Source organism: Ambystoma mexicanum, chromosome 12 (genome assembly GCF_040938575.1).
Source record: "Ambystoma mexicanum isolate Mex_15411 chromosome 12, UKY_AmexF1_1, whole genome shotgun sequence".
Taxonomy (NCBI): domain Eukaryota; kingdom Metazoa; phylum Chordata; class Amphibia; order Caudata; family Ambystomatidae; genus Ambystoma; species Ambystoma mexicanum.
In genome coordinates, this window is record NC_090936.1 from 606872915 (window position 1) to 606898516 (window position 25602).

General features: G+C 44.6%; 1 protein-coding gene across 3 annotated transcripts in view; it reads left to right on the forward strand.

Moving 5' to 3' along the window:
• Positions 1-17438, forward strand: part of SMTNL1 (smoothelin like 1) — a 117963-nt gene extending 100525 nt beyond the window's left edge. Inside the window, exons 7-9 of one of the 3 annotated variants that reach the window (XR_011281840.1) lie at positions 1241-1392; positions 2075-2366; positions 15881-17438. Coding sequence is in view for 2 of the 3 variants with exons in the window: in XM_069629020.1 (XP_069485121.1) it covers positions 1241-1392; positions 15881-16037 (309 nt within the window). In the remaining variant the exon portion in view is untranslated. The remainder of the gene's footprint in view (positions 1-1240; positions 1393-2074; positions 2367-15880) is intronic. The other 2 variants (XM_069629020.1, XM_069629019.1) reach the window with 2 other exon arrangements.
• The last annotated feature ends 8164 nt before the right edge of the window (positions 17439-25602 follow it).

The window sequence follows — 25602 nt, forward strand, 5'->3', positions numbered from 1 at the left end:
GCTGACTGTCAGGATGTCTGTCAAAGTAAAAGTGTCCACGGTCCTGTGTCAAGAAAACCTTATTTCTGTCCATAACACCATAAACTAAGGAATAAAGCAGTCCTATTCTGCTCCCAGGAGAATGTCTCCCTTCCCCTGGATTAAAGGCAAATTTCCAAAGAATATCTCCTTGGTGGGCCCTGAGAATGCCTCCCTTCTCCTGGCGTTTGTTGTTAGCCTCAACGAACCGGGGGAATGACTCCCTTCCCCAGGTCACAAGGTTCCAAACAATATTTACTTTCTCAGTGGGCCAGGAGAATTCTGGGCATCTGTCTCTCTGTGCCTTCACCTCGCAGATCTGCTGTCTGGCCGTAGATCTAAGGTAAGGACTTTGCCTCTTGGGTTTGTGTCACCATCTGCCAGCCTTCCAGTACCGTTTGGTCTCTTTGGGCAAAGGAGTCCGGTTGTCCTCCTGGCTCCATGAGCAGACTGCTCACAAATTTGTCCAGGCCTTCTCTGTGTCTCCTTTCGGACTTCCCGGGCTTAATGGTCTCTCGACTTGGTTGGTTGTGTCTCATCGATAAGCAGTCAGTCTTTACTTTTTATGGTGTAAAAGGAACCGTGCGTCCACAGAGGTCTATCCACAGCAGTTCCTTCTTGGTATTGCTCATCATTATTCCTGTATTCCAACTCGCCCCAATACTTGGATCACCTATGTTCCTGATGTTCTTCTTCGTCTCAGTACTTTCCAGATCCTTGAGGTAGTCTACTTTACAACAGTACATGGGTCTACTGTCCTCAAAGAGGTTAGCAGAAGGGGGAGAGGCTAGCGTGTGAGGGGGGTTAAGATGTTTTCATAAGGGCTATACCATGGATGGTTGTCCTTCTACCCACAGAGGGGTTGGTAGGGGTGAGTCCCTCCCAATGAGATCCTCACGAATTATACCATCCCCAGGGGGACTATCGGGTAGCGGCCTCACCTCCCTGGCCCCTTTGTGAGCAGTGACAACATGTAGTGAATCGTCACCGTAACTTGCAAGGGTGAAGGGAAATGATGGTGGTCAGAGGGAGAAGCATGTGAGCAACAGCTATGTGTGTTCACTATGTATTCATTTATTTCTACCTTCCTTTATTTCCTTGCTTTTTTATTTATTTTCTATACTTCTAACCTTTTCTTTTCCATTTTTCTGTTTTCTCTTGTGCTTCTCTCCATCTCTTTCTCCTAATGAACACCTTTCATGCCAATCCCCTTCTTGTGCAGCATGTCGACATTCACAACTTCTCATCTAGTTGGAGCAGTGGGATGGCCTTCTGCGCCCTGGTGCACAAATTCTTCCCCGAGGAATTTGACTATGCCACACTGGACCCCAAGAACCGCAGGCAGAACTTTGAGATAGCCTTCTCCACCGCTGAGTGAGTATTGTGGGGTTGGGGTGTGGCCTACACAAGACAAAGGCTTCTTGAGGTGTGGGTGGTTATGCAGAAAATTCAAAGTATTCTGGTGGCGCCCTCCAGGCAGAGGATGGTGAACTATGTGGAAGTGTAGCATGTACTCGGGGAATGAGGAAGTATTTTGGGGTATGGGTGAATTTCCTGGGTGTACGAATGCTGTCTTAGAAAGGTGAGTATCTCGAGAGTTTGTGTTAAGGTATGAGAGTACCATGGTTGTGTGCTCATGGCACAGCAGGAATGTACACAAGGAAGGGGGTATCCTAGGAGTGGGAGTGTGTGCTCAGGTAAGTCTGACACAGATGAACAGAGGATTGGTGAACGATGTTGGGATGCAGATTCCTGTGAGCAGGAGGTGCATATGTTCAATAGTTTGTAGAAGTCAGACCTATATATCTGTCTTCCTTGCTGTATACTTTCCATTTCTCTTTCACTCTCTCACAAACGCACATCACTGCTCTTTCTTTCTAACACACACACCTAAAGTCTCAACTTCAACCTAACCAAGTGCTGAAAGCATTTGAGCGGATATCAAAACTAACTCTTCACCTCCACTCTTTGACCCCTTCCCTTCACTTCCTTTTCCCCTCGATATCCTTGTTTTTATTTCTCTCCTTTGCTGGTCATGGGCTACGGGCCTCCCCAGGAAGTGTGCAGACTGTGCCCAGCTCCTGGAGGTGGACGACATGGTTCGCATGCGTGTGCCAGACTCCAAATGTGTCTACACATATATTCAGGAGTTGTATCGCAGCCTGGTGCAGATGGGGCTGGTGAAGACAAAGAAGCAGTGAATCTCTCCCCTCCGGAACCCCCCTGCCCAAACTATTCCACATGCATCCTCCAACCAGAAACCCCCACCCTTCCCCTACAAATCCTTTTTTTCTCCCACCTCACTGCAACACATCAACATGAAAGAGGGAGAGACCCCATCGGAACGGGTGAGATTACTTTTTTTGCATTGGCAAGTGTCTGCTTCCCTAAAGATGGCTACTGCACTGTAGCACCCTGGGACATTGATACCCCTGTTCCCAAAAGAAAAAAGTCTTAAGGAGAGTATCCTATAACCTTCATGGCAACAATAGCTTTCTACCTGGCACTAGTTTACAAGATTGCTGCAAGACCAAGGCATATGCGGTATGAATGTTGTATTCGCACACCCTCATACCACCAAGCACAATAAATGCACAGGAAGAGTAACTATATCAGAGATTAAGGGAATATGACCATCCCAGATCAACATTTGGTCTGTAATGTCTCATTCTTCTAATCAGATAAGAAAGATGCCAGTGTCTCTCACCAGCTCATGTACCAGCGGGAGACTTTGAGCACCGTCAGGTATAGTCTAACAACCTGCTTTCCAGGAAGAAGCATTGGCATCATGCCATGGGCTGGAAAGCACCCACCTACAAACATCTTGGAAAAGAAGTAGATCCCTTCTTGGGTAGGGTCCCCCACCTGCAGTAGCTAGTTTTGAATTCAGATATTCTTCTGTGGAATGGTTGTTCAGGATGACACCACATGCCCTCTTGTGCAGTTTACTTCTTGACACAGTGTCTTGGTTAAGCGAGACTGTAGCATTGGAGATCGCCCTACCTGGGAGAATACTCTAGAATGATCATGTGAGCATAAAATAAAGCACAGAGAAAAGAGTAAATGCCAAGAAGGTACATTCTTCCATTCATGACATTTCTGGTAGTAGGAGCAGCAGAGTATAATGGGTTAAAAGAGCCAATAGGTGGCTCTGCACCGTCTCCAAGTGCAAAGAAAGTGATAGGACACAACAGGCAGAGAAAGTGCCCATAAACATATCCTCTGATGGTAGAAAGCAAGATTGGATGCAATGTGATAAACGGATTGGATAATACCAAAAATCTCTTTAGTTGAGGCACATCAATTACTGTGTGGGTTATGTGGTAGTCTAAACCAGCAGAGAAGACCATTCTTTGCCTGGCCAAGCTTTGGATGCAACAGGCGAGAGGAGGAGCACCGCTTTCTGCATATTGTCCTGTTGGATGGGAATGCTGCAGATTCCATCCTGCAGCTTGACATGGCCCAACTACCTCAATCTGAACATTCTCTGTTCTACCCCAGAGTCTTTGGAAATGTCCCAGGTTGCTGTCAGGTCAGCATGCTTTCTAGTGCCTTTTTTCCCCACAATTGCATTGCTCAAACCTGCTTGCCCTGTGCTGCGTCCACACTTACAATTGATCATTCTCCCCCTGCATGCTGTCAATAGTGTGTAGTGAACTAATGGTCAGTGTGTCGTAGGAAACCTATGAAAGCTCTCTCATTTAGATACTCCGAAGCATTCTCTGCTCATAGAAACACCCCACCCTAAGAAGCCCTGTTCCACAGTATTGTAGTAGCGCTGACATTTGATTGGTGAAATTCTCATTACATGAAAGACATATTCCATAAAACCATTACTAGGACATCAAGGAGCAGGCCTTTTTACCATAGGCACCAGAGTCTTTATTGATGCAGGGAATTTAAAGCTTCATGTGAAAACAGAGCATCCAAATCTTTTCCGATTCCTTTGAAGATGCTCAATTGCTTTGAGCAATCCTTCTATTGCAGTGAGACGAAATTCACTTTTGAAGACCGTACTGTATCAAAATCCCCTGCTAAACTAACTCTCAGATGCCACACACTATATTTAAGAACAACTCAGTTAAAAAACTTAGGGTACAAAAGAATACCTAAAAAAACAAACCTTTTGTAATAATATCTATCCCTAGAAAAATATAAATTTCCCTCTTCTCAATTTTGCACTCACCATACCATCTAACTTTCTGGTAGAATTCGTTAACGCTATTGCAGTGCAAGCGTTGGAAACAATAAATTTGGTGGCCAAATGACTTTCTAATACCTATGCACAAGCCAAAGCTGTTGTCTTTGTCAACGCTTGCTTTTAACAGGATTTAACTTAAAAAAACAAATGTAAATCAAGTCGCTTAACACACGTTTGGTTAAGACATTTTTATTACACCACCAGTCCATTTACAGCTGCAGTTAAACCATTAACACTCAGTAGACTACTTAGAACTGACGAGGGAAGGCCAACATCTATGCTGCTGCTTCATAGGGCTATCTCAAAGAGATCCCATGGGGAGCTCTCCACTAATATTGATAGTCTTTCTCATACAATTGAGTAACTTTTCTAATAAATATAAATTACTCAAATTAATATCATGAAATATCTTATATTATAAAAATGATCTTAATTTGTATACACTCTAAGTATAAACTCTCCAAATAACAATACCCATTTAATGAAAATAAACTCCCAAATAAATGTATTGCCATAATGACAACAGATATTTCTAATAATAAACTCTCTTGGGGGAACATAACCATGCCTAATAACAATAAAACCCCATATAATGTGAAAATCCATGAATAAATAGACTTTTCTCTAATGGTAAACTTCCTTAAGAACTATAAACTGCTCAAATAACAAACCTAAATTATATACACCATGGCTTTTAATGAGAAAGTCCCCAAATACTAAGAAACTCCCTGACATAGATAAAATCCTGTGCTAAGGGTATTGAACCCTAAAACCTTGAAACTATCAAAACCAACATAAACTTCACCAATAAAAGTGAACACCCACTATAACATAAAATGTGCCTAAAAATGATAAACTTCCCGGACACCAATGAATCTCCACAATAGCAAACTCCCTCAGTTACCAAAGATAAGCCTAATTACAAGCAACTCATTTAATGGTGACCTAGTACTCCAATACCATTAAATCAAAAAAGTCCACTAATAAAGACAACCAACTAATAACATAAAACGTGTGTAATAAATATAACTGATGATGATTAACGCAGTAAATTGTAGTACACTTTCCTAGTAATCATGGATCCAGTTATGATTTTGAAGTAGGAGTATGATTTCAGTATTTTAGTCAAATGTCTTTTACTGAGTAAACTCCCATTTCCGATGTGAGTAATATTTAGGCAAGTAAAAATGTATGTTAAGTTTAAATCCTAGTCATTCATAGAAATTAAAATAAGATTTGTTTACATTAAAGTTCCACTTCAGATCAGGCAGTAATACTAGGTGGCTTCTGTCCTACAGCAGTGCTGCTGGTACCACTTATCAAATGTAACCCTGGAGCTCTGTGGGTGGACACCATGGATAGGCTGTGTGTCGGCTAATTCCCATTCTTTGTTGTTGTATTTTTTGTACTCCCTATACTTTTTGTTCTGAGTATTTGCCTGTCTTTAGGACACACAAGTGATTGATATACTGCTTACATGTAGGGATGCCAGAAAACATTAACTCTCCAAATAATTATTAACTCCCTTTGTACATATAAACTCAAATAAGAGCAGTGAACTCCCTGAATAAAAATCAAGTCACTTATTCATGATAAATTCCTGTAGTAATGAGAAACTATCTATGTAACAAACTCTCCTAATGTCGGAACTTTGGCACACAGGGGTTACTCAGGCTCACCACAACAATGGCTGGAACTTTGAGCTAGTGGTTTTATACTAGCTGGACGGGTTCCTAAAAATGGTGTCCCAATTCATTCCTAAGTGGCTACCTGTGGTGGTTTAATGACAGTGGCCTTCCTTATGAGTTGGCCAGTACATAATTAACGTGGCAGTATTACCGTATACCGGCACGTTTCTGCACCGTCCAACTAAATGTTAGCCTGTGTGGTGCCTGATTTACCTCCAGATAAGTGCTGGAGCTAAAACGGGCACCTTACTGCCAAGATATAGACAGTGTTAATGGCACAGGTATTACCAGCGAATCCCCCCATAAAGTCCAATGGGACTCCATGGAATGGTGATTTGCAACCGTCGCCAGCACTCGTAATCCAGCGGTAGTACTGCCGGACCGAGTGCCGGTAACGGTATTACCATTTGCCGTTAGGCTGGTGGATTTACCAGCCGGATACGGCAAAGTCATAATGGGTCTCAATGCCTTGAACCTTCGTCCCAGAGAGGTGTAGGCTACGGATGATGTGCACGCTATGAAGATTCTCGTGATCGACCCCTCTATATAAACACGCCCTTTAAGTGTTTAAAAAATTGAGCTGGCAAGACAAAGGCTTTCCATTCTTATAGAGCTTAGGTTATAAATACTTAGTTAGGTTTTTGAGTTTATACATTGGAAATTGACACTTTGTACTGAGTATGATATTTTCTGTGACACTAGTCCTCTGCACACAGTCTGTCAAAAGGTAAACAAATCACAGTCATCCAAGTTCTGCAAACTATAATAAAGGTCTATTGGGAATAACCGTATTGATCATTTTGCCTCCCAGCATGGTAACATTAGGCCCCAAACATGTATGTAAGTATGCATTTTCTAGAGCGTGAAACTAACCAGGAAGCAAATGTGTACTGTACAAATATGAGCCACTTTATACAGAGTAGAGCATGAGTGGAATGGACTCTGTGGTTGAGAATAGGCGGCACACTTTGCTGATGCTACAATTTAAGAGCACTTGCTGAGGAACTGTGTGAACATTAGGGTATTAATTTCTTTACATTCGGATATTAATTTCTTTCTTTTATAACTTTATAGTGTTGGCACTGTGTGGATGACTGGTGGAATGCAGTGCCCCAGTGCCAGCGCGTATCATGTGAAGGCCTATTTTCTGTGTTCTTTTTAGCACAGCCGCCTGTACGTGATGCACACACCTCCGTTCTTTTCGGTATAAAATAACTAAGTAATTAATAGGTTACACATTAATCTCGATGAAAGTATCTCTGGTAGTTTCAGGATGATGCTTTGAACCGAAAGCCCAGTGGATTGTAGAATATGGATCATGCACCCCCCCACCAAAAATGCTCCTGAGTGACCACCTACATATACACCTGCCCATTTGGTGTCCATCTCAACAATGAAGATGGCTTTTTATTGGGAATCTTCTCAACTTCCCAAAAAGCATCGGGGCACTTAGCAAGGCACCACAGGAGCCCACAGGAAATCCACTCGATCAATGTAGTAAGACATACATAAGGAGCCAGGCGTACCACTTTGATAGGATATGACCTAGATGTACTTCAGAAAGTTTTCATGTTTCTACATTGGAAATGCAATCTGTTCGTGATGATGTCCTCTGCCTGATACAGGTGAGAAAAGGTGACTTCCGGATCCAGATGCCAACACCTGCTCTATGATGCAAGGCTGATGGGTTTGGGTTTGGCAAGCAGGAGCTTTCCACATTCGCTACCACAAGACACCTGGCCCTTTAAAGAATGCCCAGCGTGTAGAAGGATGCGTTGCTGGTAGTACAAGCTCTGCAGGCCCTATAATTTAGACCACACAGTGGAGAAATATTTTTCTTTTTCTCAAGCCAAGTGTAATTCACAAATAATGCTGCTTTCCAGGGTTCAAAAAGACAAGTTATTCCCAGATGAACCTACCACCAGAACAGCGTTGGCTTTGCCCGCTCCATGCATGGCTCCATGGATTTCATACATGTGTCATTATCTGAGAGAATTCATTGCGGCTGACTGGCTCTTGTAGCCTTGGTCCAGGAAACATAGGAGACCCATGTTCTTCAAATACACTTGAAGTAAAAGGCGTGTGAAGACCCAGGTTATCCCACACACCAACAAAAGAAATCACTCACATGTGCAGACCCTCAGCAGGAGGCCAGCCCTAAGAGCAGGGGATTGTGGCATATATAAGGAAGCCCAAAAGCAGTATGGGTGTGGGAGTTTGGAGGAGGCCGAAGAAAGAAAACAAGTGTAAGCAACACAGATACATGTGAGTACAGGTGTACCTGTGTTGTATCTGTGTTGTTTACACTTGTTCATTTGTTATGACCTCTGTCTTGTAGAACCATGACAGTAGGATATATATGTTGTAGATTTTGTGCATTGCACTCTAAGTCATGTATCTTGGAGATATAGCTACTGTAATTTATTTTGCCTCATCAAATATAACACTGTTGTTCTATGTGGTGTCTGCCAATAGACATATTTATATAATTGTTTTCAGAAATGCAATGACAAATTTTAGAAACAAAGAAGGGTTCTGATGATCTCTTTTTTGACCAAGGAAGTTTGTTTGGCCAATGTGCATCTAAGTGATGGGTAGAATAGTGTGGTCATCCACTGACCCCTTTAACTGTGTCTTGTGACAATTTAGCCCTCCTGGGCAGAACAGGGTCCGGACCAGGAGCCCTCTAGTTGATCGCATTGGCCTCAAATACAATGGCCTCGCATACAAAGACATGCTGAACAAGTACATTTATTTGAAATAGTCGTGATCACAGTAAGTCGGAATTATGGAACGGCAAAAGGTCGCTGTAACGGTACAGTCGCAGTGATGTGGGCGACATTTTTGTATAATTCCGAAAGGTTTAGAGGAGGTGATGAAAGAAAGAGGAAATATGAGCTTAGGACTTGGTAAAAGGAGGAGTAGGATGAAGAGGAGGAGGAATGGGTGAAAGGATGAGCAGGAGGAGTGATTACAATCTGTGGTGGAGGTAGTTAGAGAAGGAACTGTAAAATTGCAAGGAGTTTGGAGGAAGAACTGAGAGAGACACTCACACCCCAAATTTGCAGGATGTCTGAGTGGGGGAGGAGGTACAAGCCCATGGAAAGGTATTTGAGGAGACCTGCATGAGCCAGGGCCCTGAAAGAGGAAGAGGCGAAGAGCCTATAGGCAGACGCATAGATTGAGGTAGCAAGAAAAACTTTCAGAGGACATATGGGGCCCAAGTGAATGGCCATGGGAGAAACAAGGCCCTAATATCTCCAACCCAGCCTCCCTCCTTGCATAAGCCACCAGAACAAAGACCTTTCCAGCTGTGGTGGTCTAAGGCCTGGAGATATCTATTAACCAGTACCCGTCATTAGGCATACTCTAGAAGAGCTTGACGCTAAGACCCGCCAGAAAATCCCCTAAGAAGTCCCAGCAAACTGTGAACAGGAGAGCAAGAAATATTGCAGAGAACAGCACATATGTTTATCACTGACAGAACCACAAAAAACAGAGACTGTGAGTGATGCTGCGGAGAGACGTAGAGAAACTTAAACACATTTACATTTTGTTAATTGGAGAGGGAACATTTCCTTTTTTGGTTTTCCCTTCAAGAGACGTTGTTTTGTGTTAGATTATGGTGTCCTTTTGAAAAGAAATGTACCAAAAAGACACTTGTGGAAAGACTGTTTAATCCGCCCATTTCTTTCCCTGTCTCCCGAAGACTCACCATTCTGGCAAAATCACTGAAACACAGAGTGAACCAAAAGACAATGGATGGAAGGGAACTTTGGGAATTGGAGGTAGAAGGTCCTCTGGGTACAGAACCCCATCCGTTATCTGCTAAGAACGTAGCACCGTAGGGTTAGTTTAATGTATGCTCCTTTCCTGAAAACTATTATAATAAGGTCTTGCTGCAAACCTTTAGTGTCACAAGTTTGATTATCACTGCTCTGCTTCATCACATTTGGTGTCATAAGTGAGAAAATCAGTCTAGACTTGGGGTCAGCCACATTATCAGATATAGAAGCAGCAGGAAACTAATCAGAACCCTGACAGCCACAGAGGAAAGAGGAGTAGAGGTTATATTAGCTACTGTCTTCTACTTTGGTTAACACTTGTCCCATTACTGGCATCCCTCAGAAGTTTATTTAATATGGCAAAGTGAATTACTCCTCCAAACTTCCAACTTGGAGAAAGGCAATACCTTGGTGAGATGTCCCTTTCACACATGTAAATGCGATTCCTGCCTTTGTTTATTCAGGTTCCTCAAAACCCATAAATGTGCCGACCAGACAAAGCCAGCAACAGTGACGAGGAGCAGTGGATCCAGTTCAGAGTGTGATCTTGATATTCAGGGGGAGCTTCCTTTGAACCCAAAGAAAAGACCTGGAGAGCCAGAAGATCAGTCTGGAAGTTTCCAACCAACCAGAATATGAAAGCGGCAGAGCCCTCCACTTTCCAGAGGGTGCCCCAGCAGAGCCTACCATATCAATGTCTCTGGAGAGCATCTTGTAGACGTTTATGACAAGGAAGCTGGCAGTACTGTGCCCACTAAATTAATCAACAGGGGGCACATTTCTAATGAACTCCTTGCAGAAGTTTGTGGCCAGAGAACAGACGGAAGCATTCTTTAAAACATTTGACGTAATCATGGTGGCAGCCTGGTGGAAGAAGGCCTGCCAGCCACAATATGTGGCACCGCAACTGACAGGCAGCCTCTAGAGTTTTAAGCAATGGACAGACTAAGTACAAAGCCTTGAGGGATGGCACCTTGGAGTACCTAGGTCATAACCAGGAAAATCATCAGCAATGCTTGCATATGAAAATGCTTTTTCAGGTAACCCCTTGAAAGCTATTTTATCTTATTTCTCTCAGTCTGAAAAGTCTCTAGCAGCCTTACTATGCCAAAAATCAAAGATCATCTAGCTATGGAACACTTCTTGACTTTTCGTCCTCCTGAATTGCAAAAGCTAGTGCAATGGCTCCATCGTCTTTACCTAGAAGTAGCTATCCAGGTGGCTACAGGATTCCAGAGGGTTCAACTGTATCTGCCCACTATTATCAAGAACAACATTAAGAAACCAGTGAGCCAAACTGCTGAAATGAAAACCAGGGGGCCCCTAGGAAGATCACAAGTGATTCCTGACATCACCCTAAAGACTATTTTATATCTAAGACCCACGGCCCAAGCCACCGGGCTTCACTGCAGCAAAGAGACAACAGTGATTTCACCTGAAAAATCCCTCATGGTATTACTACACCTTTGGAAAGATGGTTCTGGAATTTACTTGAGGGGTTCATTCTAGGAGCAGTCTCGGACTGGTTGTTTCAAACAATCCAAGGAAAGGCCGCACAATGTTTGTTAATGGAAGAGGAAAGCGAGATCCCTCCCTGGACTATCGAAGCTGCAGGACTGGGAACAGTCATAAGAGATTGGGAATGGCCCTCAAACTCTAGGAAGAATCTGAGTCCCCAGTTCACCAGCCGAAACACGTGAGTCTAAAATGGAGTTGGGACACAGAGGAAAGTGGAGATTTATCACAATGTCCACAACTTGACCACAGGGGAGTAGGGAAACGTGATCATGGTGCAGGGGCCAGATGCCACCACCGATTCCATGATGCAGTGCACGGAAGTGGTGTGGTGGGATCCCCTCGTCACTTTCTGAACACCTGGGACAGGATCTCGCCATATTAGCTACACCAAAACATGTGGCACTTCAAGAAAGCATTGCTGGTAATATGAGCTCCATGGGCCCTGTAACACTCACTTACAAAGATTTAATTTTCTCAAAGTGTGATTCACAAAGGTCAACCACATCGCTTGCTGGGATTCAAGCAGAGAAGTTTACAACAGACACTGCCCACTCAGCGCAAAGCTCCAAAGCTTCTAAGCATATCGGAGTATCAGAGGGAAGAATCCAACATGGCTGTCCTGCTTCTCATAGCCTCAGTCCATAGAATGGAAGAGACCTGCATTCTTCAAACAAATACATCCCATGTAAAAGGCTTGTTAAGATCCGGTCAATCCTGCACTGGCACAAGAAACCACTCACATTTGCAGACCCTCACAGGATGCCTTGCCCAGGGGGAGGTGACAGGGGCATGACTAAGGAAGCCCAAAAGGAGTATAGGTGTGGAAGTTTAAAGGAGAGGAAAGAGAGTTTGGTAACAGTTGGAGAAAAAGGAGATTGTTGGAGCAGCGTAGGATGGTGGTAAAAGGAGGAGCTGGAGGAGGAAATAATACCTGAGAATGAGGAGGAGGAGGTGGTGAAAAGAGGCACAGAGAAGGAGGAATGGGGAAAGGGGCAAAGAAGCACGAGGGAAACACACTCCGAGGAGGATGTGTGAGAAAGAAGGAGCTTTGAGATTCTGTGCTGTTTGGAGAAAGAGCAGAGAGGGACATTCACCCCCATGCTTACAGCATGTTTGAGAGTGGCAGAAGGAGGTACAAGCATTTGGCAAGGTGTTGATGAGGTATCTGAGGAGCCAAGGGTGAGCCAGGTTCCTGTAGGAGGCTTATGGTAATACCCCATAGAATGAGCTTTCTGTGAGGTGAAAACTCAGAGGGGGGAAGACTGGCCATCAATACAGGACCCTGGAAGGAAAAAGTGTTCCAGGAGTTAGGCGGCCGGTCCAAAACCCTCATATCCAGCCGCCCTCATTATGTAAGCCACCTGAAGAAATGCCTTTCCAGCTGTGGTGGTGTAACACCTGCCAATATCTATGGATCACTGACCACTATTGGTTATATACTCCAGATGAGCTTTTGGGGAAGACCCACCAGACGATCCACTAAGAATCCTTAATATTCTGCTGACGGGATAGCCAGAAATACTCCCAAGAAGACTATTTGTTCATCACCATCAGATAAAAGAATCCAGAAGACATAAGTAAGGCAAGGGACAATTATGAAAATACTTTAGTTTTCCCCATTCTTCCCCTGTCTCAAAGATTAATCCTTCAGACAAAACTTTATTGACATCCATTGAACTCAAATACAAGTTCTCTTGCAACTGGAGAACCTTATGTCCTAAGAAAGCAGCACTCTCTTTAGGTAGTGTTTGTTTAAGTTAACCCCATTTCTTGAGAATCATTATAGCAAGGTCTTTCTGTGAATTACAGACAAATAATTGGAATTAGTAGGTTCAATATGTTTACTGTGCGCAAGTGACCACTCTAGATTTGAGAACTCTCAATGCTCTTGGCCGGCAGCGAACACACTATTCCCACAAACCTACCCACTGGGGTTTGAAATATTATAAGCAAATGATTGAAAATCTGGGAAGGACTACGTTTGCACCAATACTGCTCCGGGGAGTGATCCCATATCTCAATTTTCACCTATTACAGGTATTATAGAATGATGTAGATCCAACTTCGCATTGATTTGGAGTCTCAAGCCACTGTCCAACATAACTGTATTTGATTCAAACGTTCACTATCCAATGCGACTGTGAGTTTTCAACCTGGTCTCAGATGAGTTGACATTAACCAGGTGTCACTTGCAATCCATTTTTGAACTAATTAGCCCAAGGCAATTCTTACCCGTTTAGGACTAGACAGTCCTTCCAGGAGATTGAATCATATGCTTTGGAAATAGGGCTTGAGAACGACCAGGTGGTCGAAACACATGTCGGCTGTCCACAACATGGAATACATTCCTCCTATTATAGAAACACTTGTTTTGTATATTTGAATCCAGATCCATTTTCAATTCTGAACCAATTATACCCCTGAGCGCGAGTCACCTTCCCAGATTTTCAATCTTTCTGCGAATTACCCTTTAAGGCTGCAAACCTAATTTTCCCCCTCTCTAGTCAGGCAAAGAAGTGAACATCATGCTTTTTATAGCACCAGTCCGCTGCACACGCCTGGTTTAAAGGTGAATACATCGCAGCCACCCAAGTTCCGCAACCTATATTTAAGGTCATTTGGAAATAGCAGCCTCAATCATCCTACCTCGCAGCAATGCAACATTTCTACCCTTCATATTTGTTTGGAAGTAAGGTTTTTCTAGAACATAAACCTAGTTAGAAAGCAAAAGTGTACTGTACAAGTACAAGCAACTTTATATAGAGTACAGTGTGAGCGCGGTGCAGTCCCTTGGTGATGTTGGGTGACACTCTGTTCTGCTGCTCTAATTTTAGAGCACCAGCTAAGGAACTGTTTGAACAGCAGGATATGAATGAGTGTTGGAGCTGTTTGCCTGTCTGGTGTAATGCTGTGCCAGCAATGAAACTTAGCAGCAGAAGGCCTGTTTTCTTGTGCTCTCTTTTCAGCACAGCCATGTGCACATGATCCAAACCCTTCATCTCCTCGTGGCTTTGCTCTGCAGCATCTCCCCTCTGCTTTTTAAGGCCCCACAGAAGTCTTTTCCACAGCTACATCACCAGGATCGAATGTGGACCCATAGAAGACCACTTCTAAAGCACATTTTATCAAACCATGTCCTCGTCTGAACAATGCTGGTGCCATAAGAGTACCCACGTCAGAGCCCTTAGTCTCCAAAGTCTCCTTTAGAGTAAGCAATGGAAACAGCTGCTTAGGAATGATCAGTCTAGCATTTGACGGGCCACTTGAAATATAATTATGAACTCACCAAATAACGACATTCCCCCCTAGTGATTCTCTTGCAATGAATTGTAGCCAACCTGATAGCAAGAAACACCCCTAATATCTCCTTTCATGACAGAGAATGTTCTCTACAACAACAACCTTTCTAATTTGAGTTAGTCTCTGATAACAACATAACAAGTGTCGTATGAATAACAATGTCTGCTTGTACTAAATATTGGAGCATTTAGGAAACTCATTGCAGGTAAGAACTGCCATTCCCAAGTGCCATTTACCTGTCACAAGACCTCCTCCTGCCAGTAAAGACCTTCTCATAGGCCAGGTTTAGTTGTCTGTATCTTCTGATAGGGCAGGCTTTGGTTATCATTGGCTTTTGACAGAATAGAGATTGGAGGTCCATGTATTCGGGTTGGATGGATTCCTAACTTTGTGATCGAGCTGCAGCTGCATGTCTCTTCTCAGGAGTAGAACAGAGGAGAATTGTCTGTACTTTTTGATAGGACTTTTGCCTCTAGCGTCTAAAAAGTACAGCGCTTGGTTGTCTGTGGTTTTTGCCACCATCTGGTAGGCTTGCATTTGATAGTCTTACTCCCGCCCAAATGGATAATGTTTGGATGTAACTTTGTGTCTTTTGATACTCTGGTATTTGATACTCTCTACCTCCGGGTAGAGACAACCATTGATAGTGTAGGTGTAGCAAAGTGATGCTCCTAAGAGGACATTTCGTAGTGTTGGTCCTATGCCTTCTAGCAGTCTAGGGTGCAATTGTACCATATGTTACATCATAATGTAATCCTTTGCACCTTTAGGTAACCCAGTTGGTAGTGAAAGCGCTGCCGATTGTTGCTTCTGGCAGCAGTTGATTGTGTTGCTATAGCAGAATGCAGCTTCTCAAAGGACACTGGTTGGTAGTGCTGTCTTTGCAACAAGCTGCTTCTGGTAGAAGTTGGTAGTGTTGGCACCACACAGCGCTTCTCCTGATAGGACAGTAGTTGATGCAGGTGCTGCTTCTGAGAGGACAGCATTTAATAACGTTGGTGCTGTATGATGCTGCTGCAAAATGCATTGGACCTTTTCGTACAGAAGAGAGGGTTCCGATGGGTCAGGAGTTGATAATGGTGTCAGTGCATAGTGTTGCTTCTAACAGCAGTTGGTAATGTTAGTTCAGTATAGAGCTTCTTCCGGACAGGTCTTGTAGCACAGCAGAGTGTGGTTTCTGATAGGACAGACATTGGTAGTGGTGGAATTGCAGATACTGCTTCAAGAAAGGAGTTGGTAGTTTTGGAGAGCAGCGTGCTACTTCTGATAGTAGTTGGTGGTGCTTGCACTGCAGTGGGCTCCTTCTGATGGGCATTGGCGCAGCGAAGGGCTGATGCTGACCAACTCTAATGTTGCTACTTTCCTTCTAGGCACAAGGCTGACTGCACCCCATTGGTGGAGGTGGACGACATGATGGTAATGGGACCCAGGCCTGATCCCATGTGTGTCTTCACGTATGTCCAGTCTTTGTACAACCATCTGCTGAGGGTGGAGAAACGTCGCAATGAAGGTCTGATGGCCACATAGCATCATGCATCACCTTCTCCAATGGATCACCCTGAAGTATAGTGATGGAAAAACACTGCTAGCGGCTGCCTGTGAACACAACCTGCTTCTTCAATGGATACCTGCTAGGTGCTGCCTCTGAAGGTCAAAGTAGGCCATGAATCCTCACAAAGACATTCACTTCACGGGGATACCACTTGCACCTCAAGACCGTCACCAAATATTCCCTGTAGTCCCTGGACTGATGGCATGCCCACTGAGTGAGGTGAGACCATTAGTTGTGCTGAGGGCAGGTGGATTGTGTCCTTCCAGTATTCTAAGTAAATAGCCACGGAATGGCCCAGTGACACTGCCTCACCAACCCACCCTTACATTTCTAAACACCTCCATATCCCTCGTCCATGATGAGCCAGCCCACTATAGAAAACAGAGTCCCAAAGACTGGAACCAACTCTGTGACAGCCAGAGGAGCTGATTTAAACATTGATCCCTCATCTTTATTGGCTCAGTTAATGCATGGCCTCATCTAATGTTTTGATGTCAAGACCACATGTAAAACATCTTAGGCTAATATTTACTGGCTATGCTACAGGTGTACAAGACCACAAGGAGAACATCATTAATAAGGATTCTCTTCCCCGGACAGCCCATCCTCCTGCCAACTTTCACCGACCTTACACTTCAACCTTGTTTTCTGGTGAAGAGTATGAAGCAATGCCCCCTGAATAAATATGTTACACACACTGTGGAAGCTGAAAGAAAAAAGAAAGAACAGCATGTACCCATGAACAGTTGTGCTAGGACATTCTACTACAGGAATGCCACTTGGGTTGGGTGTTGCAGAAGTGAGACACCAAGGTGGGAGCATTGCCTGATTGGAAGAGGTGTTCAGACTATTGTGTACATTGCCCAAACAAGTAGGGGGGAGGACAGAGGAATGCTAAGGATGCATGTGGAGATTTATGACCCTCTTACCTCCAACATCCATAGCCTCCACTCCGTCACAGAGAAAAGCCAATGGTAGATTTGGAGTGGGAGCCTAACACACATCCAGGTGGTCGACCAGAAAGGGGTAAGAAATTGGGTGGGTATCAAGCCTGAACTCTGAAACACTTGTGTACGAGCGCGATAGAAATAAAATATCAATATCAAAACTGCCATCTAATCTCAGCAGGCATTTACTTCAGATATTTTCAGAAGATGCAATGGTCATCAAGTTATTCTTCCCTCGTATCCATTGGCTTATTTCTATGCTACTTTGGCCCCTCTGGGGGTTCTCTCCCTTCCACAGAGTGAAAGCTTCTCCACTGGAGTGTGTTGGACCTTTCTTGTATGCTGTGTGTTATGACGTTTGTAGTTGGGTCCAACAGGAAATGTTAACAATGAAAAATATTGTAACCAATAAATGTTTTCTTCCATAAATCATGGATCTGTCAATTTCTTTGTCTCCAATACCGGGTATTGCTCGTGAAGGAGCACGTCTTTTTCCCCACTGTTATAAAAATGAACATTTTCCTGACCCTCTGATTAACAAGATCTTCCCCGCTGTCCAGGACAATCATTGCTCCACTGAAGGGCAGGAATGATGCCTCCATTTCCTTCACCTGCACTAGCACTACCTACTCCTCCCACTGCTGATGTTAACCTCCCTATCGCCATAGTGCAGGGATGGTCAGAGAGCTCATGGAGGGAGTTGTCCTGACCTTTGTCCTTCCATATCCGGTGGGATCATGCAGTCTGAGATGCATCGGCTTGAAACATTCTATTTATTTATTTTATTTCTTTACTTATAGGAATCACAGGCAAGCAATGCATTTTTGGCACAACAACACGTACAAAATGTAACATTGAAAACAGTGCAGAGGACATGGGTCCTTGACATTGTGGTGAGATTATGGGACTTGAAGACCAGATATTAGAGAGGAAAGTGGAAACATGAACCAGAGATGAGGACTGGACAGAATAACATAGGTACGGGATGGTGCAGGAAGGGCTGAATAAAGGATGGAGAGGTGACGGAAAGGTTATGTACGGTTGTCCGTGAGGATAGGTAGAGAGGGAAGCAGGGTGATGCAGTAGTGTAGGGTGCTAGGAAACCGGCTCTTCAGAAAAGAGTTGTCCTTTGAGGTTGGATTTAAATAGTGGTAGATTTGGAGTAGTACCGAGAGGGAGAGGAAGAGCATTCCAGAGTGGGGGAGCGAGGAGAAAGAGCAGAAATGAGAGGGGATGCATGGGCGCTTGAGTAGTGGGAAGGGGTGAGCCAGTGATGATTGCAACAAGCAAGGGGGGCGGGTAGGGAGTGAGATGGTGTGGGGCAAGTCCATGGATCGTTTTGAAGATGAGACAAAGTTTATACTTAGCTCTTTGTTTCATAGACAACCAGCCAATCTGGTGATGGGCAGAGGAGGTAGCGGTAAAGCGAGAAAGGTTGAAAAGTGCGTGGACCACAAAGATGAGGACTTTGTCCAGAGGTGAAAAAGCAGCATAGTTGTGAAGGCCATAGAGGAGACTGGCACAACAGTCAGATCTAGAAAGGACTAAGGAGGTGATTCGTTGTTTAGCAGTATTGAAAGGAAGAAGATGACAGATTTCTCTGATATTGGAAGGTTGGATCTGGCTGCAGTGGCAGGTTTGGAGAAGAAGAGCAAGAAGTTGTGAGATGGGTCAAAGATGACACCAAGGTTATGAGCGGAAGCAGAATAATGAAGGTAGTTGGGGGAGAAGAGAAGACAACGGGGAGAGTAAGAGAGTCTGTTTGGCTAGGAAGTAGAGAACTTCAGTCATAGTGGAGTTGTGCATGATCGAGTGAGGTGGCATCCAATATTTCATGGCTGAGAGACAGTTTGACATTTTTGACAACCGCTTGTTGGATAAGAAGTGAAAGGAGACGAAGATCTGAGTGTCATCAACGAAGAGTTGATAGGAGAAGCTGTAAGAGGGGATCAAGGCGCCAAGAGCTGAAGTACAGAGAAGTGGACTAAGGACAGACCTTTGGCGAACTCCAACAGTAAGGGGGGGTGGTGTGGGATGTAAGGCTGTTCCAGGAAACCTGTAAGTGTCTAGGGGCAAGGTATGAAGCAAATCAAGTAAGGGCCATATCTCTGATGCCAAGAAGAGATAATGTAGATCGAAGGTCAGAATGGTCGGCAGTTTCGAAAGCAGCAGAGAGGTTGAGAAGAATAAGAGTAGATGAACGGTCCTTATGAACTCTCTCCAAGACTGCTGGCTTTCATGAATCGCCAATCGGAGCAGCATTTTCATCTGTGGGTTTCCCTGTTTTCTCTTCCATTGGGAATTATTCTCTTGTGCTGTGTCTCATCTCTCACTCGCCCTGACCCCTCTTGTGACCTCTTAGAAACTTTCTTGGCATGCTTCGCACTCACAGAATTTGCCTCACCAAGGGTTTTACTCCCCAAAAGATATTTATGATTTTTCACCCACAAATCATCTTTATTTAGCTGCCTCTTTCATAGATAGCTAGTGAAGTAGTCTTTAGAGGGCAATATCACTGGAACTCTCAACAACATGCTAGGGAAATCGGGACTCAGATGTTACATCCTTAAGTGCGCCACAAAGCCAGGAGGATAGCTCAGGGGCATTGCACTGGTCTTGGAAGCTAGCCAAGGCTGAGCAGCACAGGTTCAATACCCGGTCCCACGCTTTGAGGCCGGACTCTGGCATAAAGTGCAGTATAAAAAGCCAATTGTATTATTTATATTTTATATCCCTAGTACAGGGAATATTAAAGTAGGGAAATTGACAGAGATATTAGGTGCTAGTATAGTAGGACCTTTCAGTAGTTTTGTTTCACCACCATAATAACACTGTAAGCCTGAGCTGTCTGTTTAGTGGAAACCCCTTTGGAGGAGTTCACCCGGCTTAACCCAGTGTGAAATAAAGGTGTTGGACTTTAAAAGCTTTGTCTCGGGTGTTTCGTTTGATTCAACATTGTCACTCATCAAAAAAAGTCCATGTCACTCACCGGGTTAGGATCTTCAGCCTGGGCACAAAGAAGACCCTAAATCAAAGCCACGACCAATAACTAAACGTGCCCAAGAATCTAATACCTGCCCCCCGCCTCCAGTTGCTACAGGTAATGCAGTCTGTACAAAACAGCAGTGCAGGGCCAATAGCAAACAGGCAGCAAAAGCAGCATTTGATCACTTCAGTGATGCAGGGCTGCGGAATGAAAATCAGACCAGGTTACAATCATGTGTGTGAACGCGAACGCTGTAGTCCCCAGTCTCTCAGTTTCTGCGCTGAGTGGTCTCTCACCTCCTTACAAGCTTATCACTCCCTTTAGACCTATCCTCCCTTCTACAGTCTTCATCCTTCCTCTCAGACAACCTCTTCACAGGCTCCTTTTCTCTTCCCCAGCTCATTCTGCTCCTCTTTGGCCACTATGTAGGCTCCTCTCAACTGGCATCTCTCTCCTCTTCCAACCAGCCTCCTCTCTTCTTCCTCCAGATAATCCTGCATCACACCTTCACTGTCTTCAACCACCTACACCCTTCTGACATCCTTCCAACCTTATGTAGGGGCATGGTCCCTACCTCCAGGCACTTCCTTTGTATAATTGTGCTCTGGTGGGTAGGCTTTTGCGTGTGGGATAGTAATTGGTTAATCTGTTTTACCGCTTCCCTCATGCAACTCCATTGGCCCCTCATTTTCTTGTTGCAGAGCAGACCAAACCTTTACGTCGCCCCAGCACCATCTTTGATTCACAGTTCCTGCACGCAGAAAAGGAATTCAGATCCAGTGTTGGACACACACTCCAATGAGTTTCCCTGCTCGCTCAATGGGCCTGGAAACTAGACAATTCATCATGCAAGGACCTTTGCATACAGTTTGAAGTTATTCCTCTCAGTGTCTGGGCATTTTTCAGCCCCACCCTCCCTGTGTACCTATGCCAGTGTTCCCACTGTGTAGCGCAGGGTTTGAGAAGGGATTACAGTAGTGCGCTGAGTGTTACTTACCGTGTTTCTGTGAACCCGGCTCTATTGGACTCGTTCTGAGCCCAGAGGATGTTATGTGCAGTCTTTCCACACTTGCTGCTTTACAGGGAGGCGACTACCTTCAAAAACACCAGCCTTCGCTGAGTGCGTGGAGTACGAAGAGTTATGCCGTGGAGCGATTCAGGTGCCACACATTGGAAGTACTGTTTGGGAGGTGGAAAAAGGGCCCGGTGTGAGACATCATTATCGATATTTACTACCACTTCTGGTTTTGAATTGTGTAATACTGCAAAACATTTGATACAAACGAGCCGACCCAATTGAGCTCCCTTAACCGACTCATTTGCTTGAAAACCACTCGTGTGCGTCATAATTAAACACATATACACGTTGCTTGCTCCATTGAATACACGTATTGCCTAATCTTACGGATTTATAATGGATGCGTCATTACGCAGCAAGAGTGTAATGAGCACCGAAGGTGACTTGATCTACGATTCCATTGAAACTCTGTCAAGTCTAACTCACAACGACCTGCCTGCCCAAGGAAGGTGCTCCGATAAAACCAAACAAGCCAAATAAGTGAAATGACACTGGCCCTCATTCCGAGGTTGGTGCTAGTCATGGCACCAATACCGGTACCGCCACCGACGTGGTGGTATGGGGATTTACCGGTTCATTCCGCCCTTTGCGGGACCGGTAAGTCCCCATTTGAAATGCGCCATTTGAAAGAGCCCCATAGGGCTCAATGGGATGGGGGAATGCAGCAATAACGGTACTGCAAATTGTGATACCGTTATTGATCCCGGTATCCCTTTGCGGGTCCCGTCCTTAACGCCTGCTAAAACCAGGCGTTAAGGAAGGACCCGCAAAGGGACCTCGGAATAGGGCGAAAATGGATTACCGGCACCTGTGTCATTACCGGTGCCCGGTATCCCTTTGCGCCCGGGTCGGAATGACCCCCACTGTTTTGCCAATCACAGAGTCGCATTCTCTTCTGACATCTGTGCTCACGCCAGTACGTGAGCTAATTAAATCATCTAGACTCCTCTGATGAATTGGCAACAATCAAACCAACTCTTTGTCCACCAAAACATGTGCCGGCACCTATAGACGCTTCCCGGGAAACCAATCAGATGCCATCAGTCTGGTGTCTGCAACAGCTGTGTCAACAGCACCCTGCATTTCCTCTGTTAACAACCCTAAGCCGTCAATAGGGTGGACATTAGTATAAACAAGGAGCAGGATAATTCTATTGTTTTGGACAAATCTTTTTTACGCCTCTGCAGGGAAATGGGTGACTTGGGCGACAGGCTGGATTGTACTTCTAATGGTACTATAACTCAGGTTACAAATCAAGGCACCCTGCTGGGTTGGGATGCACACGTAGCAATGAGCAAATCCAATTTAAAGGCATCATGCAATACTGCCTTTCACTCCCAGGAACACACAATTGAGGCGAGATTCGAGCCTTCCTCACATCTAGATAGGATATTGAAGATTAGCAGGTGCCACACTCGGATGGAATGGTGAATGATGGCAAGCATCACACCTAGACATAATTACAAGGACAGCAATGCCAATTAACCAATCCACTAACAAGTTCACCCCTCTGCATACACCTCTCAAACTCTAAACGAAACACAACCACAAGCCTACAACACAACAATCAGCACAAACTTCACTACACTGCAACAACAAACCAAACCACACAGACTCGCACAACAGCACACGACTACCGACCGTAATACACCCTAAGCCCAGCCAAAGGACCCACCGGGCTGAGGCTGCCAACAGCACATCACTGCTCTCTTGCACTTTTTCTGCTCATTCCCACTAACTCTCCCCTCCCTCCCCTTTTTTTTTCCAGAGCCGCCAGATTGGGACCACTACAGTGGTGAAAGTGTGCGGTACAAATATCCTTTTACATTAACATATTGCCAAATGTAGAATCTTTGGGGCCAGTTTCCATCTCGACCCTCACTTCTTGGAATCCTTGTTAAGATTGTATGATAGCATCAAAGATATAGGGCAGGACAATGCCAAAAAATCCCAGCAACCGACTGCAAAATACAGTCTGTTGGATCGTGTAAAGAAAACCAAGGGTAAGCCATTGGAAAAACAATCAGGCTCCTTAGCCTTTGACCTGGACATGGAAAATTCTATGTCAGAAGAGGCGACTGCAGCAGCCCAGCCACCAACCGTCATCAATCAAACACCTAATAGGCCATCACCGTTGGGGGGCTGCTATTCTGGCCTGAGCACTTCACCAGTGCTCTTTGACACACCAAGAGAGAAGGAAGGCCCAGATGATGAGGGGACGAGCTATTGCCCAAATGAATCTGTGCTGGTTGGGTCAGGAATAATTCCCAAGCAAAAGCCAAAGCTGAGAGAAGGAATCATCAACAAAAAAAAAAAACAAGAAATGTACCACTAATGAATTGAAACACACGCATATCTGTTCATTGCCAGCAGAGGTGGCAGGGGTGGGGGCATCATTGGTCTAAACTCTCAAATACAAGACTGCGTCCTTGGCTGGCCCAACAATTGTGATGTAACTGGTGAATTGGTGTAAAAGAATAATCGGACAAAAATTACAACCTTCTTGCAACTCACAAGGGACAACGCCCCTGACCCCAACATACAGCTCGGCCTACACCCATCAGCTGACCATCTCTAGATTCAGAAGAAATAGGTCGGGTGGATCCAGCTCCCCGGTAACAGCTGCTAAGAACTTGGACGCTTTTCCTCAAAACCTCAGATCTGAACCATCGAACCATCATACTGGGCCTTCAGAAAACACTGTAAGACTTTATTATTCCCCATCTGATCAGGTTTGTTTTAGCCTAAGTACCTGATATGCCTGTAACCTTTGTGTATTAACCTGTAACCAGTGCCTTGATGCCTCTGGGTTTAGTGCGCTTAACAAATGCAAATAAATAAATAAAACTGACAACTGCTCCTGTATTCACAGGGTGGATTCATTTACTGCGACAAATTCTCCATGTGAATCTTTAGACACATTTGCAAAGCCACTGCACAACGTCCCTATGCAGGAACTAGGGGGACATTTAGCCGTACCTACAACTTCAGACATGCTTCTCAACTTGTATTTATCTGAACCATTTAAGCAAAATTGCCAGGCTACACAAAGTATTGGTTGGGAGAACATCACACACATAAATGGAAACCTGCCAATGAATAGGGGCATAGGCGTTGCTAGGGGGGATGGCTGAGGGGGCTATAGCCCCAGGTCTTTAGGTTGTAACCCCGAATACAAGCTCAGGAGCTACAACCAAAAGACTAGCTAGCCCAAGTCCCGACATTAATGTAGCCCCAGATCCTTCCCAGACCTAGCAACACCCCTGAATAGGGGCAAATAGTTGGGAATCTTTCAGGCTATTCCAGCATTACACGCCCTGCACACAGGGGATATTGATTACGTGGCTTTTCCAGAGCAGGGCCGCAACCATTTGGTTTGCTATCTTTACTCAAACATACTTTCCAGATTCGTTTTGGATGAGCGGTCCACTTTAAGAACCTTAGGGTTTGATCTACACGAGCTTAAAAGCCCAGTTGAGGTTTCGAGTTTTCTTTCTGCTCCAATGCCACAATAGAAACCAGTGTCATCCAATTGGCCTGTACACCATCAGCAAGGGGGTTCTGGAAAGGCGTCAAATGTAGCCAGTAACACCTCAACCACGCCTTCCAATAAAGAGTTGGGGCAAGATTGGTCTTGGTTGGAGGCAGCTATAAAAATGTTTGCCAACTGCAGAGATCGTCCAGAGCCTCTTTAACCCTGTGAACCTACCCATAGCAAATTGGAACTTTTGTGGACACACGAACACATCTAGGGCACCTCAGTCAACTAACCTAACGGGCAAACATGTTCTAATGCAACATTTCGATTTAGAGGGGTTCAAAACATTCACTAAAATTGCCAATAGAGACAAGCTGGGACACCCCTCTGGTGGACTGGCTACAACAATTGATCTAAACATTAAAGCCAGGTACTATGATATTGATACCCACAATGAGAGTCCCCTAGCTGTTAGCTTGCTCACCAAGCCTCTGGATATGGAAATCCTTCTCATAAACCTGTATTGGAACCCCAATAAGATTGCATGCTCCTTGCTGCAGGCAGCTTTGGATGTTACCATTAACAACTGGATTGAACAGGGGTAACTCCTATTCCATTATCAAAGGAGGTGACTTTATTTCAGATCGTGCTGAGGGTGCCAAATTAAATGACATTTCAGCTGTCTCATCGTCTGCTCCATCACGCTGTATTGCACGTGGTACTGATTGGGATTTTTATATGCAAAGTTAGGGATTGCTTCTGTGTTTGCCTGTGGGGGGTGGGGTTGCACATTACTAAGATTTCTACTTGGCACAGGCGGAATGCCTCTTCATGGATCGATCATGTATGTGTGTCCCGAGGACTAAAATCACTATGCAGTCCCATATTAATAAAGAGCATGGAGATGAGTGATCATACAACCTTACAATTTGACTTGCACTTGTCAATTAAGCTGCATAGCTTTGATCCTAACATTGCCATGGTCTCACCCATTAGGGGTGGTCGTTCAGTTAAATGGAATGCAACAACTTGCAGCAGCTTATTAAAACCA